The sequence below is a fragment of the Phascolarctos cinereus genome, unplaced genomic scaffold (assembly GCF_003287225.1).
Source record: "Phascolarctos cinereus isolate Bilbo 61053 unplaced genomic scaffold, phaCin_HiC Scaffold_5;HRSCAF=322, whole genome shotgun sequence".
Taxonomy (NCBI): Eukaryota; Metazoa; Chordata; class Mammalia; order Diprotodontia; family Phascolarctidae; genus Phascolarctos; species Phascolarctos cinereus.
Genome location: NW_027555958.1, coordinates 153,217,726 through 153,234,842, shown reverse-complemented (window position 1 = coordinate 153,234,842; position 17,117 = coordinate 153,217,726). Strand labels below are relative to the sequence as shown.

General features: G+C 35.6%; 1 protein-coding gene across 1 annotated transcript in view; it reads right to left on the bottom strand.

Annotated features, from left to right (window-relative positions):
• The window catches only part of SEC63 (SEC63 protein translocation regulator), a 70,944-nt gene that overhangs the window by 46,677 nt on the left and 7,150 nt on the right, over nucleotides 1–17,117 (bottom strand). Inside the window, exon 2 of the mRNA XM_021008087.2 lies at nucleotides 2,896–2,995. Within this exon, the coding sequence (XP_020863746.1) occupies nucleotides 2,896–2,995 (100 nt within the window). The remainder of the gene's footprint in view (nucleotides 1–2,895; nucleotides 2,996–17,117) is intronic.

The following is a 17,117-nucleotide window of genomic DNA, read 5'->3' as shown; positions in this document are numbered from 1 at the left end:
AGGTTCAAAATGTCATCAAGTATCAATCTAAATACCAACAGGCAGCAGAAAGGGAGAACAAAAATGATTTACCTAAATGTCTCATCATAATCTTCATCAAACCATATATTTGAAAGTCTAAATTTAAAATGCCGCCAGTAAAATGCCATAAACAATTTTAAACTATTCATTAATAAGACTAATTCTACCTTTTTTTATATAAATATGTTTTAAATATATCTGAGGACTAAAATAAACAAAGTTAATCCTTTACAAATAATGAGAAAAACCAATTTGAGTTTTTTGTGGGGTTTGATTTCTGTTTAGTTATTGTTACTGTTAACACAAAACTGTTTTGCAAACCGGGGAGGCACTTTACAATTGAGAAAGAAGACATTTCCCTATCTTTTCACACATCTAAAAGAAAATAAAAATTTATCCAAATTAAAATACCTGAAGGTACTAAAATCAGAATGTTTCATTTAAACATTTAGTCTTTAAAAAAAAGTCTTAGACATCAAGCTGTAATGCTGTCCCCAAGATCTGATTATCACCATCACATCACTTCTTTGAAAACAACTACTGCTAGAGTAATAGTGCTAGAAATATGTTTTTAAAGGCTTAACTTAAATGTATCAATAATAGCACTAAAAAAAGATGAGGAAAAATCTGGCTGTCTCCTTCACTGGCTACTTTCACTATTTCACTCATAAATGTGGGGATTTTCAAAGGTTCTATTCTCAATGCTCTTTTCTTTCTAACTTGCTGCATATACTCCAACTTAAACCCCTATGCATATATTTCTAATCTAATCTTCAATCTTTTATTTCTAATTGCTTTCTAGACATCTCTACCTCAATATCCTTGTCATATCAACTCGATTTATCCAAAAATAAACACATCATTTTAAAACCCTTTCCCTCCAACTACTACTCCCCAAAGCTGTCTGAATTTGTTTTCTCATTTGTACAATGGAGATAAACATATCTGTAGTAACTATGTCATGGAGTTGTTTTGATGCTCAAATGAGATGAAATATGGTAAAGTATTTTGCAAAATTTAAAGCACTATGTTAGGTATTATTAAGCACCTACTTAAAATATTAAGCACCTACTAAAGAACACTGTGCTAGGCAATGGGGATACAAAACTTGCATATCAAACCAGTCCTTGCTCTCACGGAGCTTTTATTTTAATGGGAGGAAGGCAGGAACAAAACAAAGAGACATCTATAATATATGCCGTTACATGACAAACACATTAGAGTTGCAAAATAAAAAGCTGTGTGAAGTCAAAGGAAGGTTTATTACTGACAAGAAGGATGAGGAACACTTAATAAAGGATGTGAATTGGTTTTTAAAGACTGGGTAGGAAATCAGCAAAGAAGAAAAAAGGGCATTCTAGGTATAGGAAACAACACAAACAAAAGGCATGAACACAAGAAGGCTTCTCCTAATTCTCCTACTTTCTATTAATAGCACCACCAGTCTCCCAGGCAGCCAGGATGAAAACATCAACTACCTTTGACTCCTCTCTCTCCTTTAACTCTCCATTATAGCCACCAAGTCTTTCAACTGATTCTCACCACCATCATAATAGTTTAAGCACTCTTTACTTCTTTCTAGAGCTAAGATGCTTTCAAGTGATTTCCCTGCCTTAAGTCTATCTGAGTTCCAGTTCACCCTATGTATCACTGTCCCAAGAGCTTTCCTAAAGGACAAAATCTTCATTATCTCCCCTCTCTAAACTACCCTCCACAAAGTTTCCAAAATAATTTTTTTTAAGCCAATTGGGGTTAAGTGACTTGCCTAGGGTCACACAGCTAGTAAGTGTCAAATGTTTGGTCTGAGGCCAAATTTGAACTCAGGTCCTCCTGACTTCAGAGCCTGTGCTCTATCCACTGCACCACCTAGTTGCCCCCAAAGTAATATTCTTAAAGCATAGGTCTGATCATTTCACTCTCCAGCTCCATAAACTCCAGTGGCTCCTCCCTTTTGCCTGAAGGATCAACAGAAACTCTTTTGGGCTTTCAAAGCCCTTCAGAGTCTGTTCCCAACTTACCTTTCTAGCCTTATTATATATCACTCCCCTTCAGAATCCAGGCAAATTGCCATTCCTCACACATGACAGTACAACCCCCATTTTCATGTCCTTGCCTAGGCTCCCCTCAATGACTGGAATTCACTCCCTCCTCACTGCTACATCTTAAAATCCCTAGTTTCTTTCAAAGCTCAACTCAGATTCCACTTTCAACATGAGGCTTTCCCTGATTCCCTTAACTGTTAAGCAAAATTATCTCCTTATATGTTTTCTTTTCCAACAGAAGGTAAGTTTCTTGACAGCAAAGAATATCTCATCTTTGCATCCCCAGCACCTAGCACAATGCCTGGCATATAGGAGGCACCTGTTGAATGTTTACTGATTGATTTATCTACTATTTACTAAAAAAAAGTCCAAATTCTTAACATAGTATTCAAAGTTCTTCAAGAGCTGGTCCTAATCTATTTCTCCAACCTCATCTCCCAATCTCTAGACAAACTGGACTATATGACTTTCCCCTGACGTATTCTATACTTATAGCCTCCTCTCCTTTGCTCGTACTATTTCCTCTGCCTAGAATATCTTCCTCCCAATTTCCACTTGGTTGAAATCCTACACTCTTCCTTCAAGGTGTTACTCAATCCCATGAAAACTTCCCTGATTCCCCCCACCCCATGCAGAAACAAACCAATCTTTCTCTAAACTTTCACAGTTTTGTCTGAAGCCCTCTTAGAGCACTTATCATATTCTGCCTTTTATAATATTTACGTACGAACATGTTTAATCTTCCAACAGAAAGAACTCAATTTTTTCTCAGCACAGTGCCTTGCACTTAGTACCCAATTAAATACTTCCTGAATTAAGAATTGATACTTACTTTATTGTGGGAATTACATTTGGCTGGGGTTTTAATAACCGTAAACGATACCATAAACATCTTCCATATACTTTTCTGATATTTTTTAATCGAGTTTGTTCTGTCAAAAGAAAAAAAAGAGAAGAGATAGTTAACCTTTTACTTCATAGTGAAGGCAAAAATAGTTGCTGTGTTAACCTTTATACCATGTTGGGATAAACAAATACTGCTATTTAAATTTTTTAAAAAGATCAGAGCACAGTTTAAGATTTCAGCTACTGCCAATCAGAATAAACAATCTATTTGACAGATAAATTCGAAGAGTATAAAAAAATCCAAACTCTAAAAATTATTTTTCCTTCGAACCTTGAAACAGAAATAATTATTCTAACTGGAATACTAGAGAAATAAATTTAATAATACTGGCCTCCACCCCAAAAGGTTTTCAATTGTAAAGCCAATTATTTCCAAAAGAATAATTTATTTCCTCTTCAATTATGAAGGAAGGAAGAATAAAAGGTACAAAACATATCAAAGTAGAATTGAGATTTGCTAGAGGCAGCTAGGTGACAGCAGTGCCTTTGGATATGGCGTCCGGAAGACCAGAGTTCAAATTCAGTCTTAGACACTACCCTGGGCAAGCTATTTAACTTCTGTCTGCCTCAGTTTCCCCATCTGCAAAATGGGGATATTATAATATCACCTACCTCCCAGGAGTATTGTGAGGATAAAATAAGTTGATAGTTGTAAAGCAGTCTATAAACCCTGAAATACTGAATATTTACAAATAATAATAATAATATTTACTTTACTAAATAATATTATTTACAAATAATACTGAATAAATGTTAGCTGTTATTAATATCACCACCAAGAAACCTGATGAACTGACAGTCTTCAAAAGTGAAAAATGAAAAAGAAAATAAAAGAGCTTATCAGGACTTCCCCTACACTAAAATACTATCAAAACACATTGATCAATTTCTTCCAATTTATATATATGTATTTAGTGTCATCTTGAAACTTTAAAGAAAGCTTTTTATAAAAATAAGGTTAAATCTAATTTAGATTCACAAATCTGTATTCTTTATATATGTATAGATATATCTACATATTTTATTTACATCATTTCATATGTGTTTGTGTGCGTACACATACACACACATATAAACCTAGAGACGTCTATCACCAGCCAAACCACGAACAAGTCTTTAGTTTAAAATGAGAATTTTAACAATGATGCTGGAAAATTTGAAAAAGACACAGTTCTAGTTCACACTTAGAATCTGACTAAAGTAGAAATGTCATATACCATTTCATTAAACTCACTATTAAATAATAAGAAGTAGCATACTTTAGTGGAAGAGGGCTGTATTTAAAGTGAGGAAACCGAGATTCAATTCCTGCCTCAGATAAGGCTGTAAGTCCACCCCACTCCCTCAATATTTCTAATACCTCACAAGGTTTTTGTAAGGAAAACACTTTGTAAATAGTAAGCTTAATATTAAACAAATTGTGAGCTTATTACAAAATATACTTTAAAAAAACCCCAACAGTATGTAAACTTGGATTCATGAGACTTCAAAGTTCAAATGCTGCCACTTACAGAGCCATTATGATCCTAGATAAAATACTCATTAGATTATGAGATTTTAAAGTCAGAGGAATCTTACAGATTATTTAGTCCAGGGATTAGCTTTTTTTTTTTAATCTCATAAACCCCTTTGGCATTCTGGTGAAACCTATGGAACGCTTCAGAATAACTTTTTGAATAAATAAAATATATAATATTGGAAAGGAAACCAATTATACTGAAATATAGTCATCAAAAAATGTTTTAAACAAGTTCACAAACCCCAGGTTAAGAACCCAGGATAGTCTAATCTGACCCTCTTGTTCTATAAATGAGAAAACTAGAGTCCCGAGTAAGGGTTATAACTTGCCCACCATCACACAGATAGTAAGTGAGAGAGCTAAAATTCAAAACCTCAGGTCTTCTGTTTTTGAATCCAGGGCTCCAAGAAATTTTCAATGACTCCAAAGGGAACAGAATACTCCAAAGCACTATAGCCTAATGTTCAAATCATCCAAAAGTTATTCCATTAAGGAAATACAAACATCCCTCTTTTATTTGAAAATCTATCTCAAAATAAAACTAAATCTTTTCCATCAAGATCTTTATGAATTGGGCAGTCTGCCTTAAGCTAGTAGAACAGTAATTAGTCACTATTAAAAGCGTCCGCATCTCAAGTTTAAAGGCTTACAGCCCTTGAAGTAAGATCTAATCCTGTTACATTTCAAAATACTTCAAAGTTAGTTTAAAAAAAAGAAAGAAAGAAAACTGGATTAAAAATTAAGACAACCTTGGTCCCACTGGTAGTCCACAAAGAAGCATAGATTTAGGACTAGAGAAGGAACTTCAGAGGTCATACAGTCCAACCTCCTCATTTTGGTCATACTATTAACTATGTAATTTAATCTTTCTGTGCCTCAGAAATATCATCTATACCCATTTCAAATACTTTAACATTGTCAATAAACAGTAAGGATCTAATGTGAACTGGGCAATGTACATATTCAGAATACAAATATAAAACATATACTACCTGTACTAAATTCAAATGAGTGGTATAAACAATAAGTATAAAGGAAAGAGTAATATTCACTAAGAACTGGGATATCAAAGATTTCATCTGGTAGTTAAAATTTCACCTGGGCCTTGAAAGAAGGATAAGACTTAGCTATAAAAGGAACAATAGGTAGAAAAGTTTGGCTAGAACAAACATACCAGGTGATAGTAGAGTGGAAAGTAAGAAGTAGATGGGGGCCAGACCCCATAGATCCAGCAAGCAACAAACATTTATTACAAGTCTACTATGTAATCAGGTACTATGCTAGGCACTACCAGGAATAAAGAGAAAAAACTGAAAGTTCCTGTTCTCAAGGAACTTACATTCTATCATGGGAAATAAATGTGTATATAGATATATATAGAGAGAGAGAGAGATCTACATATCCACACACAAAATATACATAGGGTAAATGGGGGCAGTGAGCACATACTTGCAGCTGGAGAGATCTGGAAAGGCTTCAAGTTGAAAGTGGTCTTGAGCTAAACTTTGATGGAACTAGGGATTTTAAGAGACAGAGGTGAAAAGCAAATGCAATGAAGACATGGGGTATAGTCGGTACAACTGCACAGAGATTAAAGATGGAATGCTGTGCAAATAGAAATTAAGAAGTCTAGTTTGGCTGGATCATAAGAGTGTGTGAAAGGGAGTAATATAAAACAAGACTGAAAAGGTAGGTTGTGAAGAGTTTTAAATATCAAGTTGAGGAGTTTGTATTTCATCCTAGAGATAACAGGGAGCCACTGGACTTAAGACAGCTCTAAATTTAAGGCTGAGGAATACAAGTTTTATATCTGGAAGACTGTACTGTATACCAGAATTTGCATGTAGGCTACTTTGTTATGATAACCAACTAGTAGTTTATAAATTTATAGGACTTAATCATTACTTAATTTCAATTTACCTACAAATTAGATAATTTAATATTTTACTTCCAAAGACAGGAAAAAAGAATGGTAAGGGGGCGGGGGAAGACAGGAAGGTTGCCCATTTCTCTCTCTCTCTCTCTCTCTCACACACACACACACACACACACACACACACTCTCTCTCTCTCTCTCTCTCTATCTCTAGATAGATAGATAGATAGATAGATAGATAGATAGAGAGAGAGATAGATAGATATAGATATATGTCACATTGGTATAGTGAAAAAGAATACTAAACTCATTGGTAGCCTTGAGTTTGAATTTCAGCTTTTACTTACTATCTGCATGATCTCAGTTTCTTTAATAGTAAAATGGGAGTAAGAACACTTGTACTCTCCATCTTACTGAAACCTTATAAAATATTTATAAACTCTCACTCACTCTGCTGCCACTCTAGTTCAGGCCTTCATCACCTTTCAAGTGGACTACCTACCAGAACAGCCTCCTTTTTAGTTTCCCTGCCTCAAGTCTTTCCCCACTCCAATTTATTTTCCATACAAAATTCTTTTTCTAAACCACAGGCCTAATTATATTACATGTACACATACCCTTCTTCCTACTTCCCCTGCCCGCCCGCCAGACACACCCTCAATAAACCCCAGTGCCTCCCTGTTCCTCTTGGATCAAGTAAATAAAAATTCTTATTTCTGGTGTTTTAGTTCTGCACAGCCTAGGCCCTTCTCAGCTTTCCATACTTGTTACAAATTACTACCTTCTGAGGTCCATCTACACTGACCTACCTGCTGTTCCTCACGTATAACACTCTACCCTTCCATTTCAGTGCCTTTGTGTTGGCCATCCCCTGTACCTGGAATGCTCTCTCATCATGTTCAGCTTCTGGAATCCCATTTCCTTAAAAACTCAGCTTGAGTGAGGATACCTCTCTACATAAAGCCTTTCCTGAGCCCAGCTAGTTCATACCTGAAGCATAAAATGAGAAATATTGAACAAAATTCAGGCCCTACCCCAAAGAAAACTAAAACATTCCTACAGGGAAAAAAAACCTGACAGATTGAATAGAACAAATGAGGAGATTTATGACTGTTCAGCAGTCCTTCACATCAACAATTCTGAGAACTAAAATATCTATGACAAAAATGAGGCTGTGACTACATATGCCCAAATCTAAAGGAGTTGGTATACCAAAAAAGTGGAAGCTCTGCCTTGTTCACTGGGCCATCAATGCTATATGTATCAATACTAATTGGTATATGCATCAATACTCACTGAGCAGCCTGTTTCCTTACCAAATCACCCATTAACCAGTGACTCATTTATAAAAAACCATCATTACCAGAAGAAAAAAATATTAAGTACCTATTGTTGGTGGAGCACTATCTTAAGTAAGCATTTCCTTTCATTTTAAACCTCTCCAATACTGTCTTAACTTTCACTCATACCTAGGACTTACCAATTATGGTGGGAGAGTCTGGAATAACTCCTTGTTCCCACAGCCATTTCCAAACTCTCCTACCACCTTCTCTCAGCAGCCTCTCCTTCCTTGAGGTTCATGCTATCCATATTTATGACCTAATTAAGATCTTGGTTACTGTTATAAATTGCTCCCCAGAATATTCTCCTTCCTTCCTCAAGTAGTTCAAAGCCTCAGTAAAAGTCTCACCACCTCAACTCCTGCCCTCTTACCTAGGGAACTTCAATATGCATAGCGATGTTCCCTTGAAATATGCTAATTACCTAGTTACCCAGTCTACTCAATTCCTACAACCTACTACTCAACTCCACTTCAGGTACAAAGAGATGATCATATCCTAGATCTTGCCATTACTCATAAAGGTTATAGTTCCATATTCATGAACACCAAAACTCTTTAATCTGACCATAATTTTTTATTATTCCATCTTCCCCTCTGTCTTACAACCCCTCATCTTGTTCTTGATGCGAACCATGACCTCCAATCCTTCCAATTTTGAGTCCTCTCCGAGGTCACCATCCCTGTACTCACTACATTCTCATCCCTTCACTAGCTTAACATGTGGGTGAGTCAAATAAATGCTACACTAACCTCCACAATTTGCCCCTCAGACTATTGCCAATCATGCCTTGCCACAAGCCAACCTTGGATTACTACCACCATTCACGTCCTTCTCTCCTATTTACTAGCTAGAGAACAGAGCTATCGAAAAATCATTAAACTATGCTAGGTCCAGTATAAATTTTAGCTACAATATTTCCACTTGTCCTCTCACTGCAGCAAAGCAAATCTCGTATACCTCTCTAGTCAATTTAACTAACCCATTCACCACACCTTTTGATTCTTCTTCAAGCCTTCCAAGGCACACCTCCCACTGCAAGGGAGTTGAAGTCCCTCCTCATCTTTTCCCTGTCTCCAGTGAAGAGGTGACTATTCTTGCCAAAGCTAAGTCCTCTGCATATATTCCTTTTTTTTTTTTTTGGCTAGGCAATGGGGTTAAGTGACTTGCCCCGGATCACAAAGCTAGTACGGGTCATGTGTCTGAGGCGGATTTGAACTCAGGTCTTCCTGACTCCAGGGCCAGTACTCTTATCCACTGCGCCACCTAGCTGCCCCTTCTCTGCATATATTCTTGATCCCATTTCCACCCGGTGGCCATTATCATCTCCCAAATCAGATAAATGTTAGATATCATAGGTGACTTTGAATATACTGAATTTAACATGCTAAGTGAAAATATAGGTCTGAAGATGAGGAAAGCAACACTGGATATGCAGATTTGGAAGTCTTCTGATTACAGAAGCTACTTCAGGTTCTGGGATTGCATAAGATTGCAAAAGAAAGAGAACACTGAAGGCAGAAGGCAGATTCTTGAGGAACACTAGCAAATGAGATAAGAAAGGAAGTTCAGAGAATTAAAAAGAATGTGACAGATCTTGAAAGCCAAAGGTGGAAGGAATATTTAGAAGATGGGAGTGTTCAAGTCTGTCAAATAGTGAAGGAAATCTGATTCAAATCAAAAAGAATTACGACTGAATAAAAAAGTAAGGAGGCCACTGACCATGAATATAGTTGGTTTTAGGATTTCTTAAGAGTTTGTGAGATATGCTCCTATTTGTGGATAGATGAGGAGTCAAAGAAAAGAAACTGAAGAGGCACAAGAGAACAGGGTTGATTACTGGTGCAGCTATCTAAAAGGAAAGAGATGAGAAGCACTTAGCAATGAGTAGGGACAGCTATACTTCTGCATCAAGAAGGGAGAATTCATAATAACATAGAAGTTTTGAAGGAGGGAGTAGAAGAAGCTCCCATAGGATTAACCCCCAATTGCACTGAGAAGATAGAGGATAAGTCATCACCAGTTAGGTAAGAGGGTAGGGGAAATTAATGAAAAGGGAAAAAGTGTTCAACAGTTGCTCTGGGCAATGAAATAAAAGGTCAATATGATTAGAACAAAAGTACTGTCAACAAGAAGTATCCAGCATAGCTTATATACCATAAATTTCCAGTGGGTGAAATCAGCTCTATTTTGAAACTTTCTCCATGAATATACCCAGTAGTCCAAGAGTAATGGTGAAGAAATTTGACAATGGAGTAATTGGGATAAATCAACTGCATTAGACTTTGAAGGAAGAAAAGTAAAGAAACGCTTTGGGGGCAGCTAGGTGGCGCAGTGGATAGAGCACCAGCCCTGGATTCAGGAGGACCTGAGTTCAAATCTGGCCTCAGACACATAACACTTACTAGCTGTGTGACCCTGGGCAAGTCACTTAACCCCATTGCCTAAAACAACAAAAAAAACAAACAAAAAAAAGAAATGGTTTGGAAGCAGCAATTAATATTGCTAGTTTATGATGAAACCAATTAAGTATTTTATTTTTCTATTCTTTATTTTCTTCTGATCCAGGCATTTCTCTCACTTTAAGAATCCTTCTCCTTGTATATAAAGGAACCTGCAAAGCCACTGCAAGTAAGTGAACTTATCAGTGCAAAATAACTGACCCAGCTCCAGGTCTGAGAGAATAGATGGGAGGGGATGGGGGGGGTGAATGTTTTCCTTTTGAAAAAGCCATTTTTGGGAGAAAATACATCTTAGTTGTTTGTGACACACACTAATAAGACAAGAGCTAAATACCTAATATAAATAGTAAATTTCATATGTATTTTTAAATTTTAGTCCTTTCCTTTTACCTTCAAAGACTTCAAATTTGGGGGGATTTTTCATTGATATTAGTTATTATTAGTCTCCCATGGCAGAGTGCTGTGGGAAATTAAAAAAGAAAACATAGTAGAAAAAAAGCACTAAATTAACAATCATCAAAAGCCATCTGCTACTACCTAGTTATGTGCACTTGAAAAAAACTGATTAACTTTTCTGGGTCTCAGTTTCTTTATTTGTAAAAAGAAGGAATTGGACTAGATCATTACCTAAAGTACTATTTAACTCTAAAATCATGTTGCTTTTTTTGAGTACAGATATGAGTTCCATGAGTTTCTCTAGAAAAGTATAGTCATAGGAAATGATCACTACAGGGATCCCAAGAACATAAGGTGCTCTGTCTTTTTTTTTAACTATAAAGAATAAAACCCTTAATCTATAATAGGGGTTCCCAACCTTTATCAGCACCCCTACCCCTTGGCTTTTAGTATACCTTCCCAAACTCCCATTTCAATGTGAAAGGAAATAAATCCTGGCATTTACCATATATGTGCAATAAAAAGTGAAACATTAATCTGTAACAAAGAAAATTTTATTCAGTATATAACATTTTCAGTAACATAAAGTCATGAAATGTTTATCAGAACATAGTTAAATAAATGAGTGAGGTCCTTGACTCTGTTCCTTGTCAACCAATGGTTTTATTCTTAGTGTAATTTTGCAAAGAAATGCCCATGTGATAAATTCAGCCTCCAGTTTGTTTATTGCTTTCGATGACTGTTTTCAGGACAGGGAATCTTGATTCACATAAGTTATTATAAACAGAATTAAAACCTGGTGAACATATTTAATAAGAATATGACATGCTTTGCCAAGGGCACACCAAAATTTGTATAACTTCAATAACTGGAAATTAATTAGCTCATCTGTCACTGGATCATTTTTGCTAACTTTTTCTAGTTCAACAAGAAAAGGATTTCACATTCCAAATATTATCCACATCCCCTTAACAAACTTCTCATATCGCCTTCAGGTAAAATGTAGTGGAGCCTCTAGCCATCACAATACTCCCAAGATACAAAATCAGTGCTCCCACTGACACATAATTCTCTAAACTACTATTTATTTTTCCTCCAGTTTTCTTTTAATATTACGACAACTGTCTTTTGATTACGGTAGTGTACCACAATAAGACAGTGAACAGCTATAAGTAAGCTATTTTCATTATTTTAGAATGGAACTACGAAAGTATTCTACCATCCAACTGAGTTCAGATTTATAGCAATAAATACTTCTTAAGCACACTGACAATCTGTCAGGGCAGCACACTTAAGACCTCAAATGAAAATTCTTCCTTTTCTCTCTCTCTCTCTTCTTTTTCTCTCTTTCTCTCTCTCCATATGTGTGTGTGTGTGTATATGTGTATATTTATACATACACACACACACATATATGTATATATTTCCCCTAGACACTACCATTTTTCTGATCCTTTCTATCCCTATGACACTACTCATCTAACTTGCTGCCTAATCATTACAAACTAGTTCTGTCCTAGGACTATAGAGGCCTTTAAACAAACAGAAAAAGATGTGCACCAGATCCTAAGTACACATAAAAGAAAAATAACCCAATCCATTACTTCTTGGATAAATGGTAGGATGGATCAAATATATACCTGAATATAAAACAAAATAGATAAAATATGATACAGATAACTAGAGATCCAGAATAATTTGAGAAAAGGAGAAAATATATTCAGCTTGGAGGATCAGGGTTTCATGACAGAAAAGAAATCTTCGATGTGTCTTGTAGAAAGAGGAAGCTTTCTTTATATAGTACTAGACAGATCATGCCAGACACCCTTCATCAAATCTATGAAGGTAGGAAACATAGAATAAAATCAGGGAACAATTTGACTGGAACATAAGAGTATGTGAAGGGAAGTAATCTGAAATAAAGCTAAAATGATTTCCAAGTGGTTATGTCTTTAAGTATGGGACCTTTTCCATTCTCTCCTTAGCGCGTGTTTACACAGTAAAATCATAAGTCAGCAACAAATCCTCAATTCAGTCAGTTTAAGTACTTTGTTAATAGCATGAGGATTTAAGGATCTAACCTATATACAGTAGACAGGCAATTACAGGTGTATTTAAAAAAATGCAGGGTTTAGCTTAAGAGAGAAGTCTCCCCTAGAGGTCTGTCAGTTCTAGATATCTCTGTCTAGTTTATTTCTGCTTAGGTCAGCTTTCAAGCTCCATCCTGTTTAAGCTCCTTTAAGTGAAAGATTAGGCCTGGGATAATATTAACAATTAAAATATGAATAGTTAAAACTGTTGTCCTTTCCTTAACTAGAATTATTTCTCAAAATATTTTAAATGGCTTTCATAAAGTTAAACTTTTATGCACACGCAAGATCATCAGCATAGTAATAATAGAAAGAACACTGGACTATGACATCTGGGTGTCAAGTTCTGGCTATATCACATGCAATAAATGCTAATCGGCATGACCTTAGACAGGTCACATTCTCCCTAAGCCACAGTACTTTCATCTATAAAATTGCCTTTTAGTGGGCAAAGAGGAGAAATCATTTGGACTAGATCAGGAGTTCTTAACCTGGGGTCTCTGAGTGTGTAATTCAATATAACAGATCTCCTTTGTAAGCTTACATATCTTATTTTTATTTATTTAGAAACATTCTGAGAAGGGGTCCCATTAGCTTTACCAGACTTACAAAGAAGTCCGTGACACACAAAAAATATGTTAAAAACCCCTGGACTAGATGATCACTCAGGTTCATTCTAGCTCTAACATTATATGACAAATTTGTAATATCTCTGTACTTTAAAATGCCTGAAAATTATCCCAAATAGATACAATCCAACAAACTATAAGTAGATCCCTTAACTGTCAGGTCATTTTCTCTATATTTAAAGGGGTTTTAGAGATCAGCTAGATCAATCAAATGCTTAATTTTACAGATGAATAAACTGAAGACTACAGAGTATGATTTACCCACTGTAACACAGTTTATAGAAAGAATACCTAGGAATACAACTCAGGTCTCCTTACTCTTTCCACTATAATACACTTTTAATCAGCATTTGTAAAATATCATGATTAAAAATTTTACTTTATTAGTTATTCATGGAAGCAAGTTTCTGAAATATATCCATTTCGGTGTATTAGAAAGGATACACACTGGACTCTGAGTTAGAAGACTACGGATCAAGTTCTAAGCTGTAAGACCTCAGGCAAGTAACATCACTACTTTAAGTCTCAGTTTCCTCATTTGCAAAATAGTCACACTATTTGAGGTACATACATCACAAGGTTATTGTGAGGATCAAATGATATATCATTTTCTAACCACAAAACAATCTGATTCAACAAGTATATATTCATAAACATATAGAAATACAAAGACAAAAAGCAGGACAGTCCAGGCCCAAGAGTAGTTTATATTATTGTACTGGGAGTACTATGCAAATTACTTCACTATATAAGTATGAATTACTATTATCCCAATAAATGATATGCAACACTATTTTGTAATATTATGGTGACGACACTCATAGATTTCTTGATCTGTTCAGAATAATGAGGATGTCACAGTTCCCCTATCCAATTAGTCAAATCACTGTACAAATTACACCTGACTTTCAAGCTTGCACTATCTGTTCACCCACATAGGTGTCCTACTGTTCCAATCCAGAAGCTAAAAATCAAGTGTATAAGAAATATTTATTCAGTCAGTCTTTATCTAGCACTCCACAGTGCTCCATGATACAAAATATACACTTCATTCATAGTGGCATAGAAACCAAAGACAAATGTTAAATTAATTCTACCATTAAAAATTCTGCCGTTCAGAAAGCAAAAGTATTTATATATTTTCTTCTCTTTTGGATCCAGATATGCAGTTTCATCAGTATAGAGCACTGGGAGTCACCTGGGGCACAGAAACCATGTGATCTGCCCATGATCATACAACTAGAATGTGTCATAGGCAGGATTTGAACCTAGAGCTTCCTAATTCCTCAAGGCCAGTTCTGAATGTGCTGCACCATGCTGCCTCTCAGTGAAGTCTGAATTGTTATATTCTAAATTTACATTAATTATTTTCAAGTTAAAAATAGCTACTATAATTGATTCTTACTCTTGTTCGTTTCAGTTAGTTTTTACACCTCTCAGAACAAAGGGTCCTGGTGAGAAACCCATTTGCAAGGGATATTGTGTCAAAGCCATTAAGATAATAAATACTTTTACATTAAGTATTATTCACAGTTTTAAATAAGAAAAATACCAGATGTAAAATGTCTTGTCCAAGAGCATAAGAAAATTCAGTGGCATATTCCCTATTTCCAATGTAGTCTTTAAGCTCAATATATCACTGCTTTTCCTTCAAAGACTTAAAAAGCTAACAGAACAAAAAATATAATCTTACCTTCCTGCCATCTCAAAACAGATCAAGACAGCATGGTACAGTAGAAAAAACAGTTCAAATTCTGACTGACATTTTCTACTATGATCTTAATAAGCAAGTCACATACTTTCTCTGTGCCTTAGTTTTCTTATGTGTAAAATGTGAATGGCTGGACAGTTGTTGTTCAGTTGTTTCAGTTGTATCTGCCTCTTCATGGCCCCATTTGGGGTTTGCCATTTCCTTCTCGAGCTCATTTTACAGATGAGGAAACAAGGCAAACAGAGTTAAGTGACTTGCCCAGAGTCACACAACTAGTAAGTGTGTGAAGCCAAATTTGAACTCAGGAAAATGAGTCTTCCTAACTCTTGGCCTGGCACTCTACTGCACTGCACCATTTAGGTGACCCTATCTCTAAATCATATTTCTCTGATGTAAGTTACAGTTATAAAGACCAGATTTTTCCAGTATGGCTATCTACACTGATCATAAAATCACAGTTATTAAATATGTGCATGCATGTACAAACACAGGGCCTGAGCAAATACTGTGGGAGTCACCTTACAATTAGGCTATATTACAAGGTAACTACCATTCTTTATTATTAATAAGAAAACTAATATAATGATATTAAAGTCAAGCAATTTGATGAGGATGAGACAAATAAAGATAATTAACTGTTCTAACAAAAGGCCAAGTGAAATTAAAGATTATAGGCAAACTATATCACAGATAAACTAACTGTTCTGAGTCTATTACATAATGTAGAGTATAGGATATGGCTCAGAAGAACTGCAAATACCCATACTGTATGACCCACAAATATTTAGGAGCCATCTGTTGTACATTCAGGGTGATATCTGGAAAACAAAGAGAAATTATCAGAACTATTTTGGGAAGGAAAAAGGGGAATAAGGGGAGGAAGTTCCAAGAGAATAAGGAATAAGGAAGGTGGATATCTCATCAAAGCATTATTACTCTCTACTCAATCTTTTGTCTTCTCTCTTTTGTAAAATACCAGTCTTTGATCAAGTAAGAAGTGGCCTTCTTCAATAGGCCAAAATGGGGGGAGGGGGGGAGATTTGGAAAAGAAGTAGGAGGAAGGGGGAAAGAACAAAGAGGATAGAAATCATAGAAGAAAGTTAAGGCACACCCTCTGAAAAAGTAAGTAAAATAAATTTTAAAACTGATGGGGAGTAGAAAAAAAATCTGAGCAAAAAAGGTTTGGGATATATTTTTTTAGTTGATGTAATCTAAATCACTATAAGAAAAAAGTATGCAAATCTATTCCTTAGTAAAATCAAGAACTTCTACTTATCATAGAATGTAAAATGCAAGAAAATATCAAAGTTACCATTTTTAGACTGTCAAAGATGGGACAGAGAAAAGGTAAAGCATTTTAGGAAAAGGGAAATTGGGGCTTTGGACACCAAAATCCTTACCAGGAAAGTAATGCTGTACTAGGAGAATGGAGAACTAGTCTGAAAGTCAGAAAATCCAATTTCTATTCCTGCACCCAAAGCAATATAGGAAAGAAATGTTTAACAGTATAAACTGGGTCATCTTGCTACCAGCGATATCTTTCAATAAAGAATGTGATCAGAGTTAGTAAAATGGTGTAACATTATTCCTGAAGACTGGTATACAGAAAATAGTCTTATTCTCAATATGAAACAAAGGCAAAATGTAGGAGGTTTAAAAAAGAAAAACCACTTCTTTATCCCTAGATAGTATGATTAAATTGGAAACCACAAATACCTACGGCAAAGTAAGACTTATCTTTGCATTCTAGGATGTCTAGAGCTCAAACAAGTATATGTTATCTTTTTCCAAAAAAAAAATCTTTTTACTTTAAAAAGATATTACTCACTCACTAGCTGTGTGACCCTAGGCAAGTCACTTAACCCCATTGCCTAGCCAGAAAGAAAAAAAAAGATATTACTCTGGGGGCAGCTAGATGGCACAGTGGCTAGAGCTCCAGACTTGGAGTCAGGTGAACCTAAGTTCAAATGCAACCTCAGGCACTTGATACTTACTAGTTGTGTGACCCTACCTGGGCAAGTCACTTAACCCCACTGCCTAGTCAGAAAAAAAAATATATTACTCTGGTGCTTTTTGCCAGATCTCCCCAGTCTACTACACAAATCAACATATTACTTAATTTAACA